We start from the raw sequence: 21,436 nt of genomic DNA, 5'->3' as shown, positions 1-21,436 counted from the left end.
CTACACAAACACATAGAACAATTTATACTTGTACTCAACTTTGATGAAGAAAGAAAGTTTACTCTGACAAAGTAGTCTGAGCAACCAGAGCATAGAGACTGCAAAATAAAAAAATGCTCAGAATGAAACAACTTAGTTTCATCCTCTCGTGGCTAAACCACAAGAGTTGAAAAAAGGTGGGGGGAGAGAAAGTATTAAATTAATGGGCTGTCAATTGTCAAGTTTTCCACCTACATAGATGCCCAATATTCCAGTGGGAAAATCAGTGGTACAGTCTAGAAAAAGGAAATCATACACTTTTTTTAAAAAAAAATTATTTATTGTTGTCAACAAGTTACCAAGACAATACTAATGTTTTCTACATGAAGATTCCCAGCAAATAAATGCCTAAGAGGTTACTTTAGGATAATGATTTCAGAGAGGGAAGGGGTGAAAAATCACATGTCTAAGCATGGACAAAACCATGAAGGCATTTTGAAGTAGTATTTCTCATTGACAATCAAGTAAAACCAAGTGCATTGCAACAAATTATATACAGATCAAACACTGGTATAGCACAGTGTGGGGAACTATTTGAATTAATCCACTAGAAGTTATTGAACTGTTAGAATTCAATTTAATCGTGATTAAATTATAATATCCGATTTTGTATTAAAAAGGTATTTGTTCATGTCCCAGCTGACAACCCAAACTATCCTAGTACTTTTCAACACTTATTTGAAACTGTGGAAACAATGGATTCCATTGAATGAGAAATACTGTATGACAAAAGATTCATAATTCCTTGTTTGTTTAATAGTTAACATATTTAACAGGATAATGTATTATGTATAAACTATAGCACCAGTAATTGAATTCCTGTGAAATGTTAACTATTATAACTCAAATTTGACATATGTTTCAAAATGTTGGGAATATCATTCATTGGTTTTTAAAAAGATGGTACTTCCTGGTAAGCAGCAGCTCAGAGTAGAAAGAGCACTGGACCTGGAGTCAGATGCAATGCAGGTTGTTTTCCCTAAATGCTCTCTAATATCCTTTCCAGATTTAATGTGATCTTTTACTACTGAATCTTGAGAATTTATTTGAGGTGATTTTTAAATGGTTTAAAAGTTATTGTCTTTAAGCATCTTGTCTATTTTTTGTTAAGGTTAGTTTTTAAAATCGAGTTTGGTAAGGAAGGGTTGGAAGGAGACAGTTGTATTGTTTTTCGTATTTTCCTCGGATCTGTTGTCGTATCGCTTCTATTACTTGTTAATAGTGGTCAACCCCCCTCTACTCTGTTGTTAAGAGTTGGCAGGAGTTGGAAGGTGTCTGGGAAGGAGATTCCAAAGAGTAACAGCCTTTCTGCCACAAAGCCAAGAGAAAAACACTATCTGAGAGACTGGTGTGATGTGTTTACATAACTGGCTCAAAATCCCAAGATTAAATAGCTTAGAATTTCTTAAGAGAGTTCACTTAAGAAAATCTTGCTTTTGTTCTCAGATTTTCTTCTTCCCAACCCAACTAGAGTTTACATCTGCACACCAATATCTGACCAATAGAAATCACAAGCCTAAAATGCCCAAAATTGATTTCAACATCTCCCTCTCCAATCCTGCTTCTCTCTTGTATTCCCAGTCGTGATAAACAATATCACCATCTCACTGGCTCTAGCCAAGCTCAAAACCTCAGAGTCATTCTTGACTCTTCTTTTCCCCTCATTGCCCATTCCCCAGTCTTGTTCCTCTCCAATCCACTCTTCACATTATGGCTGCCAAAGTGCTCTTTCTAAAATGCAAATATGGTCACAGAGATTCCTTGCTTATAATGCTTTAATGACTCCTTTTCACCTACTGGATAAAATTAAAGGTCCTCTTTTGGTACCTGCATATCTCTCTAGCCCAACCCCCGGTCACCTCCTGCCATTTCCCTGAGCCCTTTATACTCCAATGACATGAACTGCTCACAAGTAACCAAACACACCATAGTCTTTCCTGATTGTGACTTTGCATGTGAAATTTCCCCTGCTACTTTCTCAGCTCAAGTTAGTAACTTTTCTTCATGTTCCAATAGCATTTCCACATACTAGTTTTATAATGCTTGTCACACTATATTGTAGTTACTTCTTCACTTGTTTGTCTTTACTACCAAACTACCAGTTCCTTGTTTGGAACGAAGGTAAACATTATAGAGTAGTTTCAGACTCTGGATGCTTCTAGGTGGCATTTAAGCTAACTTTGGATCCTGAGACACTATGCTATTCTCTAATGTTCACTTCTCCTTGTCCCATCTCTCCCCCTGGTAGAGGTGTTAAGAAGCAGTGGCCAAAGATATGACAAAGCAGCTGGGCTGATCCATAGCCTGGATAAACATCGGCTTCATATATTTTTTTAAGCAAATGAAAATCTAGCTAATGAGTCTTGAATTAGGGTTTCCTGCAAGAAGATTTCTGTCTTATAATGTATCAGTTGGCAGACCCTGATTTCAATCCCTAGAGCTGTAGCCGGGGGTCAACACACCCATCCCTTGTGGTCTCAGAGAACATCACACTACTGTCAAACAAATAGCCCAAGAAGAAATAGTGAGTAGCGATCTTCTTCTTTGTTCTCTCCTCTGCCTGAAGATGAGACAACCTTGTTTACAAGAATGTTTGGATGATTACACCATAGATCGAGGAATCAAATACCAATCACATCCACATAATAAGTGTTCTCAAGTCAAGTGGGCCTCACCTTCCCCAAAAAAAGTCATAGGGAAAGTCTTCATCTCTATCCAAAGCAATATCCAGTTAGCATGCTTTCAGTTGAAGATACCCTAGTCTTTGAATCAGTATTTAGTTGCCCACGTGAGACAGCCAGTTTTTCAAGCAGCTTTGGATATAGAATTCCTTAAGTATGATGGCCCTAGATATATTCTGGGTTGATCTAACTGGTGATTCCCACAGAAGAACCTTGCCAAGCAGGTGGGAAAAAAGGTTATCATCCTAGTTGGGAAGAATCTCACCTCTAAAAACAACAAAGTTTTAGAAAACACAATGAATTTATAATCATCATAGAAATTCTCCTTCACGGCTACTGTGAATTTTATCATATACTATGTTTGCACTACACTGAGATGTCTAGCAGCAAGAATGGGTTTTAGTTTTAAGTGGAGGGTGAAGGAAATTAATATAATCTGTCATCAGGAGAAACCACCTTTAAAAAATCAAATAGCTCCCACAATGTCATTTTATACATATGTCAAAGGCAAGGAAAGAGGATCTGCTCTTAGGTGTCCAACTGGCTGTGTCCTGATTGAAGAAAAAGAATTCAGGTGCTACCAAGGATAACATGAACTAAAACAGAAACAGAACTGGTGTGTGTGTCCCCCGACATTCTTAAGTTTCTATGTTCAGAGTAAAGATTACCCTACCCACAAAACGATCATTGATGACATCATTTATGATGCCTTTGCCCTTCAGTTGGCACTGCACAGGCACCGCTTGGTTCTTCACCACGTCTGTAAAGTGCATTGCCACCAGCGGGGAGGTGTAGTTAACCTGTAAATGGAGGAACAATGAATTCTAAGTGTGAGGAGGGGTGGCTGTGTGGGAGAGTAATAGGATGAAAGTGATCAGATACTCAGGGCAGGATGGGATAACCTCCAAAAGAGAACTTAGCAAATCCCATGATTCTAAGACACAAATGGCTAAAGCAAATGACATGCTCTTTCTGCCCTCAGACAGTGGGGAAATTACATATTTCTCTCATAAGTCACTGTCAGATGTTTGATTGTCCTCTGGGGAAAACCAGTTCTAACTCAGTACGGTATGATTTCCTGGATATCAAACCATCAATCAAACGGGAACTATCTGTCAAGTTTCTATGCTAGAAAAGAAGCTTTCACTACCCCAAGGCCTCAATGGGAGAAAGGGAAGTGAGATTATTGGGCATAATTTAGTGCAATGGCAGTGATTTGTTTGCTCCTGGCTCTGTCACAATGCTATGTGACATTGGGCAAGTTACTTCCTCTCTCAGAACCCTAGTTTCTCTATCTGTAAACTGAGGGAATTAGACCACACTATATCTGAGATTCCTTTAGATATGGAAAGGAGTAGTTGTGATAGGAATTGGTAGAGTGGGCTCCTGGTATTGGCCAGCAGCTGTTCACCTTTCTGTTACTACTCTCTGCTCCCTAACTCTCATAGAACCCAGCCAGCTTTTCCTTTGCCTCTGAGCCCTTTTTGACAGCAAAGACTGAAGGGGATACAGGCTTACGTGAGTCATTTTGCCATAGTAAGGGTAGTAGCGGAGGTCAAAAGAAGCCGACTCTGGATAGTAATTGATGGATCGGATGTCGTTTTCATCACCTCTCTGTAAGTAAAAGCAGGCATATATGGGATGCTGGGTCACTTGGTTGGAGCCTGAGCTAAAGGGACCTATGCCCCAGGTGAAATCACTGTGAGTCCCACAACCACTTCTCCCAAGAAGACCATGGAAGCAGAATGAGACAAAGCTCAACCCAGACCTATCCCCAGAGAACCATTTCCAGGAAGAGATTGTGCCTTGGCTTTTCAGTTCAAAAAATACTGACTAGAAGGCCTGAACTGAGGAGGCTGAAGATGCTCAGTATGGCTCTGTGCTGGCTCCTAGGAGACCCAGACAGAAGGGCTCCAAAGGGCTTGCAGTACCTGGTGCTTCTCTGGCAAGAGGACTTAACCATGCCAGCCCCTGCTCAAAGAATCATATTGGGCCTGGCTCCCAGTGTTGGATTTTGGAGCTGAGGCGCCTGTAAGTTGGAACATGTTTAGTAAATCCCACCCACAACAACTTACCCACTGTGGATTTGGTTCTGTTGGAAGTCAGACCAGGTGCACAGGGATACAGCCTATAGTTGCCTTACCTAAACTCATGTCTCTGATCACATTTTCTGTCGTGCTTAATTACAGTAGGTGAAGTCAAGAGGATAAGCAAGCGGGGCCCAGTACTAGATTAAGTAAACAAGACTACCCTCATAATATCATGCCAGGTAGGGGATTGCCCATTCTGCCTATGCGTTAGTCTTGCCCTAAATAGCAGAAGTCTGGGGGCTAATAAGGGACAAATTGTGTATCACTACTAGGAAATCACTCACTAGGGTCATGTGGTGACTTCTTTCAATACAGTATAATTGTTCTTAGTATAAACAGTTTTCCTTAATGTATTCTAGTAATTACCTCATCATGCTTGATTTCCACAAGTGGGTGTAGATTGACCAGTATTTATTATTATAGAATGCATAAAGACCCTTAATATTTCTTTTTTTAAATAAAAGAACATTTTCAGCGAGGTTTGATGTAAGCTGAAAAATGAATGGCTTCCATTCAATTAATATACTAGTTTCAGACAGAGTTGGTCTTTATGATTTAGTTACATATTATTCTAAAGGACTATGAAATTCATTTTTGTGAATGGTATGTGGAATCAATTCTACTAGTTTATGGTCATGCCTCGCATGTCTGTATATTTATTTACACATAATCACATGCATGTGAGCAAAATGAATATTTTTCTACCTGTTCACCTGGCAAACAAGGCCTGACCTTTCAAAGCTCATCTTCAGCATCACCATCCTCCACGTCAAAGCTCCCACTGCACCTTTCATAGCACCTGTAATACTTAATTGCCCTGATTTCAGGGAATCATATTTATCTTTGCACTCCCAACACCTAGCAAAGTACCTGATCTATAATAAGTGATCAGTAAATGCTGCCTTTACTGCTTTCTGATCTGCCACCATCAAGACTAGGGTTTTGAACTGAACTTCTACTACTGAAAATGGCATTACCTGGCTTCACACAATTGCAAGACAATTGTCCAGGGCTTGAGATACAGTTGATGCTGTCAAACAGGAGGGAGCTACTGCCAATTTAAGAAGCAAATCCCAGATCTAGGGCTTTTTCCTACAAAGGAGCTAATTGGGGCAGATGAGATAGGAGTTAATGGTCCCTCCAAGGACAGTTAATTAGCATATTAATGGAGTTCTGTTTACACTCCCTTGTAGTCATTTGTTATTGCAACACCAGTGGCCTGGCCATTGCTACAAAAAGTGAAATTCAGTTTTAAAAGCAGGGACTAATGACTCTAATAAAAGCTGTTTGTTTAGTTCAAAGAAACAAGTAATTAGAGCAAAAAACAAAAGTGTAAACAGAATCTCAATTAATGACTTGGCACATCATTATTCCCTGCTGTGGCCCTTAGCTGAGGTTCAGTCTTTGGCTTTCACAGGTATAAATCAGCGCGCGCGCGCGCGCGCGCGCGCGCACACACACACACACACACACACACACACACACACACACCACGAACACACAGGAAATGAATGCTTTCTGGAAATAGGGAGGCCTGAAATTACTAAAGGGAGACGTAGTTTTGAAAAGATTAACCCTTCCCCTAACCCATAGTGAACCATCCATAGTAAAGCCTTGGAAAGTATGAGCCACCTCTTTGCATGAAATAGATGTGCTAGCAATGCTTACTCAAAAAGTCACTTTACCTGAACTTTGCAGGAAACTTTCACAGGATCTCCAAGCTCAGGACGAAAACCTACAATCTGTCAAAAGAAAATCAGCGTGTTTTTTAAAAAACAAAAACAAAAAAGCAAAACAGGTTTGATAGTAAAAATGGGGCTTTTATAAATCCCCTCTGAGTCATCCCTTCCTTAGGCATAAGTTTAATGTATTCTGACCTCTCACAAATGTTACAAAAAGCAAAAAATGTAAAATATCTTCAGAGCTATACAGCTCAGCTTATGCCTTGTATTTGTGCCTGACATTCATACAGTTGTAATTGCAGTAAGAAAACCCTGAAGGTGTAATTAACTTTCTGGTTTCAATAGGGGAGTGCCTGGTAAGGCTTTGCCACACCTCTAAGACATGGCAGGAGAGAAGGAAAATGCATTTATTTTGATATGAGAATTGTCCCTCACCCCACCCCATATCAATCCTTTGTTCCAAACAGCTCAGGATCTCATTCCTGACAGAGGGCATCAAAGGGGGCGGGGGAGGTTTGGGGGTGTGGTAGAAGAATGGAAATGGGGAATGTCCAAGGAGAAAAAAAGAATTATTGCTTGATAGTTTTTCCGGTTGTTTATGTTACTGATGCTGTCAGTAAAAATGGCCAAATTGGCAGTGTGTGAAGACAGAGCCAAAGAGAAATGGAGTGTCCAGAGCCCTCCTATCCAGCTTATCCACTTATCGCCAGATTGTCAAGGGCCAATATACCCGGTTCATCTTTAGAAGGATGCAGGGCTGTCCAGTAGAGTAGCCAAAAGTAGGGTCTTCCAGGCCAGAGCAATTCTTCAGGAAGGAGCGCTTAAATTGGCAGGCCTTCTTGTCCTCATCTTCATTTCCATCTTGGATGAAGTATTGCCCTGGAGGGCAATCTACATTCATTTCCTCTTGAAGACTGTCATTATAACCTAAAGTGTGTATGGGTAGCAAGAAGACATGTTAGATGGGTGCTACATGGGAAGACCATGCTTTCAGTAGTCCTCCTCCCTAGTTTCCTTTCTCCGGCTTGCCTGTGCTTCTCAGAAAGCCTGTTCAATCTGTCCTAGGCCCCGTGACATGGCATCAGGTCAAGGCCCTTCATCAGCAACATGTCTTCAGGATGCTTTCTAGGTTATTCCCCTCAGCCCACTTTGATTGACTGCCCTCTTGCTTCTCATTTCCTCAGAACTTTTGGCTATCCATCTCTGGGTCACTTTATAACTTCTACTTTTCATCATTTCTTTTCAGATATGGTAAATTGTAAATGTGGAACTCCACCTCTTCTACTTCTGGGAAGGGAATAGGCACATAGTAGGCAGATTTTGGAAGAGGGACTGCATCAGGTCAAGGCATGGCATATAAGAGACAGCAAAGCTCCTGTGTTAAATCTCCTTAAGCTCAGCCTAATAGACATATCCCTTTGAGGTCAATGAGAGGCACCTGATGCAAGAGAGTGAGACGTGTGTGTTGTGAGACAGGTGAAGGGGGAGGAAGAAGAGGAGGAAGAGGAGGATAAAAAGGAGGAGGAGGAAATAAAGTTCCTCATTCTTTACAAAGGGAAGTTAGCACTACAAAATAGAAGCTTAGGTTGAAAGACAGAAGCCAATGACAACCATAGCATCTCCATTTAGACGCAGTAGTTCTCAACCTCCTGGCCCTTTAAATACAGTTCCTCATGTTGTGACCCAACCATAAAATTATTTTTGTTGCTACTTCATAACTATAATGTTGCTACTGTTATGAATCGTAATGTAAATATCTGATATGCAGGATGGTCTTAAGCAACCCCTGTGAAAGGGTCGTTCAATCGCCAAAGGGGTCGCGACCCACAGGTTGAGAACCCCTGATTTAGAGGGTGAGGGCGTGAGATCTTGTCTACTGAGACCTGAAGCAATGTAATGGAATGTTACATTGAATGGAATGTAACATGTGTCCAAGGTACACTTGTCAGGAAGAGAGCTGAAAGGGGCTGTGAGCTGACTTTTTGGGGCTACTAGATGTCATAGATCTAGGCTTTGGAAGTTACTGCATTAGTTCAAATTTGGTTCTAAATGATAATGTTAGTCCTATTAGATCTAGCCCCTGTGCATTCATGTTCCAAGTAGCTCAGTTTTTTCAGAGGAGATTGTGTACCTATGATCTACCAGAGGTAAAACTCTAAACGTACTGCTGGATCTTCATCTAGACAGGTTGTGACCTGGGTTTTATATTATTAGGAAGCAACTGGGAATTTTAAATCTATTCCAGTTATGGCTAAACCTTTATTATTCCTCAGACAAAGCTACATTCAATTCAAGGTCTTGCTATAATCATATTTTTAGAGCAAGAACTATGTTCAAATAACTTTCTAAATAGAAGCTCTAATCATGTGCTCATTGTTTCTCTTGAGGTAGTTCCATAAAAAATAATGTGACATGGGCATGACCCGTATTGCAAAATCCCAGTCCTCGTGGGAATGAAATTGATACTCTGGGATTTCTATTTCAGAGATGTGTTCCTTTTAAACAGGGTACATTATCTATGCTTAGGAACAACAATAAAAAAAAAAAACCCAATGCTTTTCCTAATGTCCTCCACTTCTGTCATCAGGTCAGAAGTGGTATTTCTCCATCTATTAGCTTCTCAGGAAATTCCTCAGCCGAGATTCCAGCAGTACATTTGCAGTAGCTCACAAGCATTTTGAAAGTAAAGAAGATATTGTGCTGGCTATGATGTCCAAGACATTTGGGGGGTCAAAAATTGAACTACATAGACTCAGAAAGAACCCAGCCATCTGAAACTTAGATTTACCCAAAATAACACCAGTATTACTTATACAAAACTGAATTTCTAATTCTTAGTCATATGCCAGCAGCAAAGAATTATGAAAAGCAGCACTTCTCAAGTTTTAAAGGTCATACAAAGTGACCCGTGGATCTTGTTAAAATGCAGGTCCTTATTCAACAGGTCTGGGGTGGGCCTGAGATTCTGCCTTTCTAACAAACTCTAACAAAGGGATGCTTATGTAACTGGTCCCTGGACTATGCTTTGAGTACCAAGGGTGTCAAGAACATGGACGTGGGTTTAAAACACTGGTTCTGCTAGGAGACTTTGATCATGTTACCCCCCCCCCTTTCTGAGCCTCAGTTTCCCCATTTGTAAAATGAGACAATACACTCTGCTATGCAGGGTTAAAATTAAATGAAAAAATTTATTAATTTAATGAACACTTTCTATCACATAAGAAATTGTTTTCCTCTTAATTCAGTGCACATTCTACTGGCCACTCCCACCTCACCCCCTCCCATTTCAGCCAGGCCAGGTCAACCAAATTAGTCTAACTGGCTTTTCCCCCACAAATCATAGGTCAATAATGTAAACTCACTGGAGCTCTTCTTTCATAGCTGGATAAATACAGAGGTTGTGTGCTCTGTGTTTAACTCTAACCAAGCTGCTACCTCAGTTTTCAACCTGTGGTAGGGCTTTTCAAAAAGCCATTCATTAGTTACTGAAAATGTATATGATGACACTATAGACATAAGCATCTTGAAAACACTTCTGATTAAAATGTAGGAGTAACTGTTACCCAGAGTTTCTTCCTCTAACTCCCTCTGGAATGCTGTTAAATAAAGACCCTTGCTTTCTTACTTCAAGATGGCCCAACTCCAAGAAATGACTTATCTTACCTTGAGAAAGTGTAAGAGATAGGGACCTTCCAGTTCTGGAGAACATTCTTCTTTTCTTACCACTAACTCCCCCCCAATTATATTCTAATAACCGATCAGTATTGAGCCATCTGGATGTGCCCAGGACATAACTAGGTGTTGTAGGGTGTTCAAGAAGAGAAGACAATTTCTCTGCCCCAATTGACTTATTCGATTGCTGGGAAGTTGGCTTATATGTTTTCCAGGAAACAAACAACCATAAATTAGAGCAGTTTTGAATGTATCTACAGGTTCTGAGGGAGATGCAAGGTAAGGAGTGGGCTGGGGTTAGTAAGAGTGGGTCAGCTGAATTTTGAATTCCCACCCACAACCTTTCCAAAGAGGTTTGCACCATTCAGAGGAACTTACTTACCCTGGAGAAAGCCATTTAGGCTAATCACATAATGCTGCCAAGTGTCAGGTTCAGAAACGTTGAAGTTGAAGTTAAGGCTATGGGCGAAGGGTCTGATCATAACTCCTGGCAATGAAAACAGGTCTTGGATATATTAACCCATTCTTGGGATAATTTTTTTGGTATTGATTCCCATGAAACCATTTCCCCCCAGGCAATCAAAATGAAAAGAATCATAATTTGCCAAGTACCAATTTACTTTTACTCTTAATAATTGAATCCCTAAGTCATTACTGGGAAGAGCCAAAGTTAATTGAGGCTAAACATGCTGTGCAAGCAGATTTCTGTCCAGCAAGTTCTGATAACACAGGGCATTTGGGCACTCACCAGGAGGCTTCACCCTCTCAGTGAATGTTGGCATGTAAGGACCGATGGTGAGAAATAGCGTGTACATGCAGAGAGTGATCACAGCAGCCAGGGAGGCGTAGAAGAAGAAGTAAATGACTAAGATCAAGCCTGCAGAACAATCAGAGATGAAAGTGGTCAGTGCTTGCCAACAGATTCTGCCTCCTCACTTGAATTTATGAACCAGAACCAATCCAAACATATGAGATGGCTTTTTTTTTTAATGCCCCAGATTCAATATATCCTTCCTTGCTCATTCAGATTTCACCAATTTGGAATTGGTGAAAATTGTGTCAGAGGTCTGATTGCAGTTTACCCTACAGCATCTTTGATGGAAGGACTTGCTGAGCAAATGATAACCATGAACAAGATTACAGAATAGAGTTTAAAGTACTGCAGTGAGTAAATTGCTTAGGAGTCCTCTGGGCAACAGTTGATGTCCTAAGTACAAATCATTCTTCACTATTCATTAAAGCAGGTGCCCTGAAGAGTCCTAGAAGCTTGGTTCCAGTGATTATATGTATTTACAATGGATGGAAACAGCATTTATTGTCACATAGCCTATAATTCAAACTTTTGATTAATTTCCATGGGACTTGCCCCTAGTCAAGGTAAAGTGAGGTTTCACCCTATTTATCTTGTATCTTATTCATATTTAGCAAAAGTTTAAGTGGCTCTGCTTCTCAAAAAGAACACTAACACAGGACAGGAAAGGGAAGAGTAAGAAACTATGCTTAATTATTGACACTTGCTACTTGTGAGTTCTAACCTGTGAGCTTGGGCAAGTTACAGAACCCCTCTGCACCCAAGATTCCTCATAAGTAAAATGGGAATAAGGTTAGCACTTACCTCATATCCTTCTCCATATTTGTATCAGTACAGTAGTCCCCACTTATCCACGGCTTTGCTTTCCATGGTTTTAGTTACCCATGGCCAACACCATGGTCCAAAGATATTAAATGAAAAATTCCCAAAATAAACAATTCATAAGTTTTGAAATGTGCACCATTCTGAGTAACATGATGAAATCTCACACCATCCAGCTCCATCCTGCCCAGGACATGAATCATCCCATTGTTCAAGCTATCCACACTGTATATGGTATGCACTCATTAGTCACTTAGTAGCTGTGTTGGTTATCAAAACTTCTTTCACAGTATCACAGTGCTTGTGTTCAAGTCACCCTTATTTTATTTAATAATGCCACATTCACATAACTGTTATTATAGTATCTATAATAATAAAAGCATAATATGCTAATTAGACCAGATGTCCTTCCGGATGAAGCCTGGGCTGCGAGGGAAGCCCAGGTCCCGGGTGTCAGAGGGAAGCCAGTGCCGGCAGCCAAGGAAAGGAAGGCCTACTCTTGCATGAATTTCACTCATCAAGCCTCTAGTATTATTATAATTGTTCTATTTTATTATTAGTTATTGTTAATCTTTTACTGTGCTTAATTTATAAATTAAACTTTATCATAGGTATGTATGTACAGGAAAAAATTTTAGTATATATAGGGTTCATATCCACTGGGAGTCTTGGAATGTATACCCTGAAGATAAGGGGGACTACTGTATCTGAAATTCAGTCTTTCCTTATATCCTATCCTGACCTTACCACTTCCTATTTAATCTTAGAATCTGAACCTCAGTTTTCTCATATGTAAGATGAGGACAATAATAGCACTTGAATAATGCACATAAACAGCATAGCACAGCCTGGGAGATACCAAGTATTCTATAAATGACAGTCTTCATCATTACTATTATTAATATTATTATTACTATAGGACCAGAAGCATAAGTGTGTGAATTCCTCCTCTGTGGGCTATATTAGAATTAGCTTTGCCCAGGATTAGGCAGCACAGAGTGAGGTAAATAAGAGTGAAATTGCTACTGAGAAGCTCTTTCCAAGTCCTCCTTGGGCTCTTTCAGCCAACAATATCTGGCTCTGCTCACAACAGTGACATGATGTTGGAACTACACATTTGAACTGAATCATGAACCAGAAACTGGAACAAAACACATAACTTTGCTATACCCAAACCCGATTCCAAATATTAATTTTTAAATTGAACCATGAACCAAATAATTAACCAAAGATGATTGGAGAAGGAGAAAAAAAATCCTTAGTAATCCAACTAGAAATGGAACCTCTATGTTTTATAAGATAAACTAAAGCAGAACTGGAACATGAACACATTGATTCAGCTGGAGTCCCTGGAGAAGAAATAGCAGCACCTGTGTGCCTGTGATACTTGGCTACTGACTAGAGGCTGTTCTAATGGGATGTGCCCTGTGCCATCTCCTCCATTCCTTTATCCTCATCCCCATCCTTGGAATGGATCAACAGCTGAAGCCATGCTCAAGGACTGGAAGACAGTTGCATGGATGAAAGGAGAGCAATAGAATACAGGTAAACTCCCTTGGAAACATCTTCCTTCCTGCCTACAATGTGTGAATGGCACTAGCAATGAGTCCTCTCAGCCTTACAAAGGAATCTGCGCCCTGGAATCTCAGCCACAGGCAAAAAAAAGCACCATACCCATCTGAACTCATTGACCCCATCAACCCTTTCTACTCTGGATGTCCAAGTTTTAATTGGCCACTCCTATAGGCAATCCAAGGCTCTCTTCTGAATGCTCCACCCAAGTATGGGTAGACCTGGATATCTTGGATAGACTAGGTACCCATGATCACAATTCTTCACTCCTACCACCAAAACACCCCCATCAGTTCCTGAGGCCCTACCCATCAGGGCCTTGCTCATTGCCACAGTTCATGAAGATGGTGCAGTGTTCTGGCAAGAGAATGAGCCCAGTGTTCATCCAATCTGGGTTTGACTCTCGGCACTGTCACTTATCAACTCTGTCACTTTAAACAAATTACCCTCTCTAAGCCTGTTTCTGCATCTGTAAAATGGGGATAATAATATTACTACCTCAAATGGTTCTTGTCAGTATCCAATAAAATAACATGTAGTTCCTAAGAATAGAGGTTGCCCAGCTACCAAAAGAAAAGCGTATATATATATATATATATATATATATATATATATATCTCCCTAATATGCAAATATGCAAATAGACTGAACGGCAAAACAACCTGTCGCTATGACATGTGCCGACCACCAGGGGGAGTGTGCAGAACATGGCGAGTGTTGGCAGCAGGCAGCAGAGTGCGGACGGAACATGGCAGGTGTCGGCCGCGGCAGGATGGTCAGGTGAGCGGGGGGCGCCAGACCAAGGCGGAGTGCCAGTCACTGTCATCAGGGTGAGCCTCTGGTGGTTACTCAAAATTCTTTGCTCCCATGTGGCACAGTCCTGCCTGGCACTCGCACCTGCTGCCAGTGCTGGCCCCACTCGCACCTGCTGCAGTGCCTGGTGCCAGGCCTGATTGCCTTTGAGGGCTTCTCCACCTCCCCCTGTTCCTGAGGGGTGATTGGGGCAGCAGCCGCTGCCTGCACCTGCTGCTGACGCCAGCCCCAATTGCTCCACACGTTCAGCAGGTGTGAGTGGGCCAAGCAGCGGCAGCGGGAGCAGGGCTGCAGGCAGATAGGGGACCAGGGGCCACAGAGGGAGGGTCCCGGTGGGGTGTTGGAGGATGAGCCGAGACCCGCCCCTGTGCCTACCGCAATCTTGCAGACCATAGTTCCTTTCAAGGTGCACGAATTTGTGCACTGGGCCCCTAGTACTATAATAATAGGTGGGTGATTATGTTGGTCATGTTGCTGTACAAGCTCAAGTGGACACCTAGTTCTCAAGCAAGAGGGCAGCAAGGCATATGTTTGGAGGCCTAAACATTAGGATCACTATTTTCCCTTTGCTCAGGGGTAGCTGAACAGAAGCCAGAATTCCTGGACTGTCCTTAGACCTGCACCCAGAGGCCTGGATAGGGCCTACTGTGCAGTGTCCCCACTGCCATATCTTCCCTGGACACTTGAACCTTCCTCCCTCATTCCTATTTACTGGCCTATCACTTGTTCTCCACGGGAGCAATTTGAATAAGCTCATCTGATTAAGTTCCAATTGCTGGCTACTTGGGGGTTAATGTAGGGCATCCTCTCCCAGAATCACACTTGCTTTTCACAAGGCCTGATTTTTCAGTCCTCTTTAGACAAGGGAGAAACAGCTGTGCCCCCTTTGGAGCCCCAGTGAGTGTCCAGCATTTGTTTGCAGCTTCAGAATGTTGGAATGTTCCCTGAATGGTACATTTGTTCCAGTTGAGCATTTGAGGGATATACAGGGGTGGGGTTGAGAACTGAGGAAGGGTGAAGGGAGGTGGACGTTCTTCAGAGTCCCACACTTGCTATTCCTAATTCCAGGAAGCAGGACTAGCTTCACCCTGACTGCACCCTAACTGACCTGAATTAGAAACATAAATGATGAGGGAGAGAATTCTCAGCCAAAGGGCCTCAGAAGTCATGACCATCAACTTCAGCAACTTAGACCCTTGGCACTAGGGAACTTTTATTTCATCCATGGTGTTCTCTATTTTTTTTTCTTCTCCAAACCAGCAGCTGCTCTTTTTCTGGGCTGCACAGAGAGTGTGGCAAGTGTGAATTTGACCACAGGCAAAATCTCCTGAGGAGAAGGCTCAGCACTAATAGTTTAAGAGGTGAGTAGGACCCTGGGAGAGGAATGCTGGGGGAGTTGTGAAGTGGAAGTGGTGGCAGCATGTGATTCAAAGAGGAAATACTAAAAATGTGATTCTGCTATTGATCAAGTGATGTGGGTGGGGGCTCAGCCTTAATCTCTAGAAATTATCCTTTCAAACCTAATTTCTCTGTGTACATCATGGGAGTATAAACCACCAAAAAAGCTGGGTTTAGGGGCAGGCCTCCTGACTCTCTGATATTTCTAGGTGAAATTATGAGGCTTTATAAATCCTTGGTCAGGTTAGCAGGGATTTGAGTCTCATATCCTAGAAGTAGTTTTCAGAGTACTTTCAACTTTACAATGATAACATCTTGTTGGAGCCTCATGCTGATCCTGTGAGAGAGGCAAGAAAGGGATTGTTCTTTCATTTGGTGGGTGAGGAAACTGAAGTTCAGTGAGGGTAAATATAAACCCAAGGTCACACAGAAAGTGACAGAGCTGAGACTTTTAAAAATGTCTGTGCTTTCCAATTCATTCTTACTGTCTCTCTGCATTGAAAATGTTTTTGAACCCAGAAGATTTCAGCCATACAGTCAATATTGTTCACCCACTTGGAGTTTGTTCTGATGGCATCTGCCCATAGTCCAGACATTTCCCTAAGCATTGATCCTTTTACATGATACCTAAGAAAAGTTTGCAGACAAGCCCATCCAACATATGGTAAACGAGTCCTGTACACCAAGCCAAAAGGAAAGGACACTTTAGTGGGGGCACTGGGACAACTGGGACTTACTCCAACTCTGACCTGTTCGGGCCAGAGACATCCTTTTCTCCGGATCCCACAGGTACTCATTCATGATCTGCAATTTCCGCCACCAGGTGTTGCCTGTTGGCTGACCCTGACCCTCTTCCTCATCCTTTTCCTCCTCTTCTTTCACCTCCTCTTCCTCCTCCTCTTCCTCCAAATTGGGTACCACCATCACCCGAGCCTCCTCTTCTGCTTCTTCCTCTTCATCTGCTAAGTAATTCTGATTCACTTCATCCTGATCATCCTGGAACAGTGACAAAACAATCCCCTCTTTGAAAAAAATTTCCAGTGGCACATCCCACCAGCCAAATATAAATGGAAAACGACTTAATATTTAGAGATACTTCAAATTTCTACTTTCCCATAAACATACCCATTGTTACAAGAGATATTTCCTTTCTCTCTGTTCTTTTGAAAGAAACGTCCTTTCTATGACCATTTTGATTCAATATCTTTTCCATAGAGGTATAAGTTTTATTCTCAGCTTTAGGTATTTAGGCTCTTCCTCCAGGACTGCTTGTATCATTATTCTGTCCTGGGGCCTTGGCCTCCTGCTTCACTTTGTCTGGCTTGTCAGGACAGAGATGAGCTCAATGCTGGAGGATGGAGTAGTTTTAGACATTTGTGTCTGTGATGGTAAATTCTCAGTCCATACCAGCTTTATTTTAACACCCTGTACACTTTCAGCTGCTCCACCTCACCATCCCAAGTTGTGGCTAAAAATAGCCTTGGATAGAAATCAAGTGGAGAAGCCAATTGCTATACCCCTTCTCAAAATGTAGACTGCCTTCCCAACTCCCAACAGAAACAAGTGATGGGGGTGGGGGTTGCTATTTGCTGCTTCTCTGACTGTTGCCTGGTCTGGAACTTCTTTCTGTCTTAAGCTGATTTAAAAGACCACCTGAGGGCTAGTACCCCAACTGACACTTCCTTAGTCTCCATCCCTCCCAAACCCTATACGCTAGGCAAAAATCTGGGCACGTAGTAAGTGCTCAGCACATATTTGTTGATTGACTGATTGCAGCCATTACTTGAGATGTGAAACTGTAATATTCTCTGAGTGGTTCTAAGGGGAAAAAACCCAGACTTCACCAAATGGTATTTCAAATGCCTCCCAGCCACAGGCCAGAGAGTTGGATCTTTGTTCTTTGTGGATCTGCCAAGGCTCACTGCAGCAGCAGAAAATGAGGTCGCCCTCCCTTCTCTCTAACTGTCCAAATCTGCAGAGTGGCGGGGCCTGTGCACCTGTTGGGGTTGAAAGTGTTGAATGATAGAGGCCAGGGGCTCCATGCTGCCCCCTCCCTGCTCGATTCCTCAAAGGCCATTTAGAGGACACTCAACTAAAAATTCTGCCATTAATGGGGAGAGGCCTCAGAAAATTAGATTGTTCAGAATCAGTAAAAGTGATATAGAATGATAAGGCTCTACTCAGCATTCAGTCTGCCCAGCCCTATGTAACTCTTGATTATAAGCACTCTGGAATTACTCCCTAATTTGTTCAAATGTACAGCTTTATATCACACACTATATCAAAACTGACAGTAACCTTGGAGATTCACTTGTCCATCTGAGGCTCAAAGAGGGAACAAGCTCTAAACAGAGCCACACAGCAAGTTCATGATAGAATTGTCAGTCCCAGAACTTTTATCTCCTGATACTCTAGACCAGCGGTTCTCAACCTGTGGGTCTCGACCCTTTGGCGGTCGAACAACCCTTTCACAGGGGTCGCCTAAGGCCATCCTGCATATCAGATATTTACATTACGATTCATAACAGTAGCAACATTACAGTTATGAAGTAGCAACGAAAATAATTTTATGGTTGGGTCACAACATGAGGAACTGTATTGAAAGGGCCAGAAGGTTGAGAACCACTGCTCTAGACAATAATGTTTCTCCTCTGTCACATTGAGCACAAATGCCTAAAGGTGATTTAGCAGATTTGTGGAGAACAATAGTATGTTAGAGTCTATGTTCCCAAAATATAGTAAGTGCTTATAATTGAGGATTTCTGACTCTGACATGGACTTGCAATGTAAGGCTTAGGAAAATAAACTCCATTATTCAATGTTGAATGGATTAATAAATGTTCTTATATCTCACTTGGGTATGAATGTATGTACACACATTTGACCTCCCAAAGTGGATTTTGAGCACCCAGGGGCCAGGGTCTATATTCTAACACCTTGATGGTCCACCACAGTGTAAAGTCCACAGCTAAGTAACCAGTGGGTAATTAATAAATGTCAATAGCAACTGTCTGACTCTGGGGAAATGCTCTCACAGAACTTGTCACTCTAAGCTCAGCAGTCATGTAGACTGCAGTGGGCAGTCATCATGGCCCCCAGAGAATCTACTGCAACTGAAAATCTCAGAGAATTTGAAATGTAACATTTCATTATGGGGAATTTATATTCCCTTTATATTTTCTGAACAACTTTCTTCTCTCTACTTGTTGCCTATATGCCTGCCCTCCACCTCTGCTCCACAGAGGAGGCAGCTGGCCTTGACCTCGGCCTGATCTTATTTGTAGATATGAACTCTCATGATAATCCTATTAAAGATGACTTGTCATTAAAGCTTTACCCTCGAGGGACGAATTAACCTTTTCAGAGCTGATTTCCCCACAGCTCTCACGATGCCTCAATATCCAGAACCTCAAATATCTTTTCCCACTACCTTGCTTCCAAGTACAGGGGAACCTCACTATGTGGAAGAGGGGTGCTTTTGTGCAACTAACTATTTAATGGAATCCAGTAGGGAATCCTTTGGTAATGAGAGGGTCTGTTTTTGTCAGTTTCCTAAAGTAGCACTGCCCTCATGTGATAGTGTGAGTGTGCTGGGATATAACAGTGGGTGTGTGCTGGGGCCATCATGTTGCCCTAAAAGGAAAGAATCTGAAGGACAGAGGGTGGCTCCATTTTGAGAACTCTAAATATATAAACATATAACAAATATATAACAAACAGTATGACCCAAAGGATAAATTTGTGTACTGCATTGAGTAATACCCTATAAACATTTGAACAATAGCTCATGGACACAGACAATAGCGTAGGGAAGGCCTGGGGTAGGGCAGGGGCTGGGTGGAGGGGGGCAAAAGGGGAAAATGGAGGACATCTGTAATACTGTCAGTAATAAAAATAAATTTAAAAAAACGATTGGTTAATTTTCAAAGAGAAATTAGCCCACAATTATTCACTGTATCAAATAATTTTCAATTTAAAAATTTTTTAAATTTGATTGTTTTCTTTATAAAGAGCTAGATCCCCTGATGCATTGAAAATCCAAATCGAAACAAAACAGAAACAGACTCATAGATACAGAGAACAGACTGATGCTTGACAGCGGGAAGGGGTGTTGAGGGACTGGGTACAAAAGGTGAAGGAATTGGGATTAAGAAGTATGAATTTGTAGTTACAGAATAGTCACAGAGATGTAAATTATAGCATAGGGAATGTAGTCATTAATATTGTAATAACTATGTATGGGACCAGATAGGTACTGGAAATAACGAGGGACCATTCTGTAAAGTACATGACTATCTAACCACTATGTTGTACATATGAAACTAATACAGAGTAATATTGAATGTAAATTGTAATTGAAAAATAAAAATAAATAAACAGAAGAAAATACAAACCAGTTGACAAATCATTGAAATTATATACAACACTTTAGCAACATTACACAGAAAAGAAGTCAAGTAAGGAACACTTATATATGCCCTGCAGATTGTGACTACTGTAAGAGCTGGAAGGAATTTTGGGATGTCAAAAGAAAGATCCTACAAATTGTGGCTGGAAAGTCAAGGGAAGCCCTTCTTAGGTGTATATAACATTAGAATAATTTATGTTTTCCTCTGCTGGCTGTCTTTACTCAACTCTGTGATTATATAAGTGGCAATTCCCAAAGAAAAATGGGTTAAGCTTTATTTCCTCCTGGGGCTCAGATAGAAATCCTCTTTGGGGGGAAATTTCAAAATATACCTCCCTTCAAAAAAAAGTACTGTGTGTGGCATATATTAATGAATTATAGCAAAGTAAATGTAAAGAAACTTTGGGTTCAAAAAATGTGTAATGCACTCTGGTGATAAATGGTGACATCAAAGGGGTGTGTGTGTGTGTGTGTGTGTGTGGCAGGATGGCAATGGGTGGTGGAGGGTCAGAGGGTTGGGGAGTTGCATACTGCAAGTATAATGGAAAGAGCACAAGATTCGAAGTGAGAAAACTTGCATTTTCACCTTGGTTCTTCCACTAATTATCAAGTCACTCCTGTGCTCTGAGCCCCAGAAGCCTCTTTTACATAATGAGGGGTTCTGGAGAAATGATGTCTAGGATTACTACCAGCTTCTATCTAGGATTCTATGATTTTAGCTATAGTTTGGAATTTCTGCCTTAGTAAAAGAGAAGCTGGGTTTCTAAGAAGCTACCACCCAAAGAGACTGAGACAGCTGGGTAGGCAGTGCCTTTCATTTCCTCCTCCCCTTCCCCTCTCTCTTGGTTAAATTTCCTGCTATCAGAACAAAACCTTTACTCCCAAACTCCAAAATGTTTGTTCAAATTCTAAGCTCAGAAGAAAAATTTCCTCTCATTATCTGGCATCTTCCCTTTCCCTTATCTTTCTTCCATAGGAAGAGAGGCTTCCTGTTTCAACCCAGAAAATTAGGGTGAAATGGAATGCTGGGAGTCACTGCTGGCTCTTGAAATTATGTGCTTCCTTAAACTTCACTGTTCTTGCCATCCAAAGGAGAAGAAGCCACAAGCCAAGACCTACACAACCCCCACCCCACCCCACTAAAAAGAAGCAGCAAAATATCCTGTTCCCTGGGACTCACAAGTCTGTAGCGATAACTGTGAGGAAAGACCGGAGCCCTTCTGGACCGGAGCTGCCTTCTCATAGCTGTTCAGTGGGTAAAGGCAAAGCAGAGGCAGGCAAGTGGGTGAGAGTTCTGGAGCTTCTGCAGGAGACACTGGTTGCTGGGGCCACTTGCTGCCTAGTAAAAGTGAACCCTCCTGGCATAAGTCCTTCCCCAAAATAATCTAACATGCCCCTCTCTCATTGGTTGGCCCCTTTCCTGAATCAAAGGAAAGCCCTATGGAAAA

At 41.6% G+C, this 21,436-nt stretch overlaps 1 protein-coding gene across 2 annotated transcripts; it reads right to left on the bottom strand.

Moving 5' to 3' along the window:
* Window positions 1-3,358: 3,358 nt before the first annotated feature.
* Window positions 3,359-21,231, bottom strand: ATP1B4 (ATPase Na+/K+ transporting family member beta 4; the record flags this gene model as incomplete). Of its 2 annotated transcripts, none has more annotated exons than XM_081081140.1 (8): window positions 3,359-3,520; window positions 4,239-4,334; window positions 6,496-6,552; window positions 7,223-7,419; window positions 10,547-10,651; window positions 10,913-11,041; window positions 16,318-16,576; window positions 21,169-21,231. In XM_081081140.1, 8 exons carry the CDS (start codon window positions 21,229-21,231, stop codon window positions 3,359-3,361), a joined length of 1,068 nt encoding a protein of 355 aa, XP_080937266.1. The 2 variants fall into 2 exon arrangements, with proteins under 2 accessions (XP_080937266.1, XP_080937267.1); XM_081081141.1 differs by having other exon boundaries at window positions 16,330-16,576.
* Window positions 21,232-21,436: the final 205 nt, after the last annotated feature.

The sequence above is a fragment of the Myotis nattereri genome, assembly GCF_964212035.1.
Source record: "Myotis nattereri genome assembly, chromosome: X".
Taxonomy (NCBI): Eukaryota; Metazoa; Chordata; class Mammalia; order Chiroptera; family Vespertilionidae; genus Myotis; species Myotis nattereri.
Note: the sequence above shows the minus strand (reverse complement) of the source record. Positions and strands in the feature narration are given on the sequence as shown.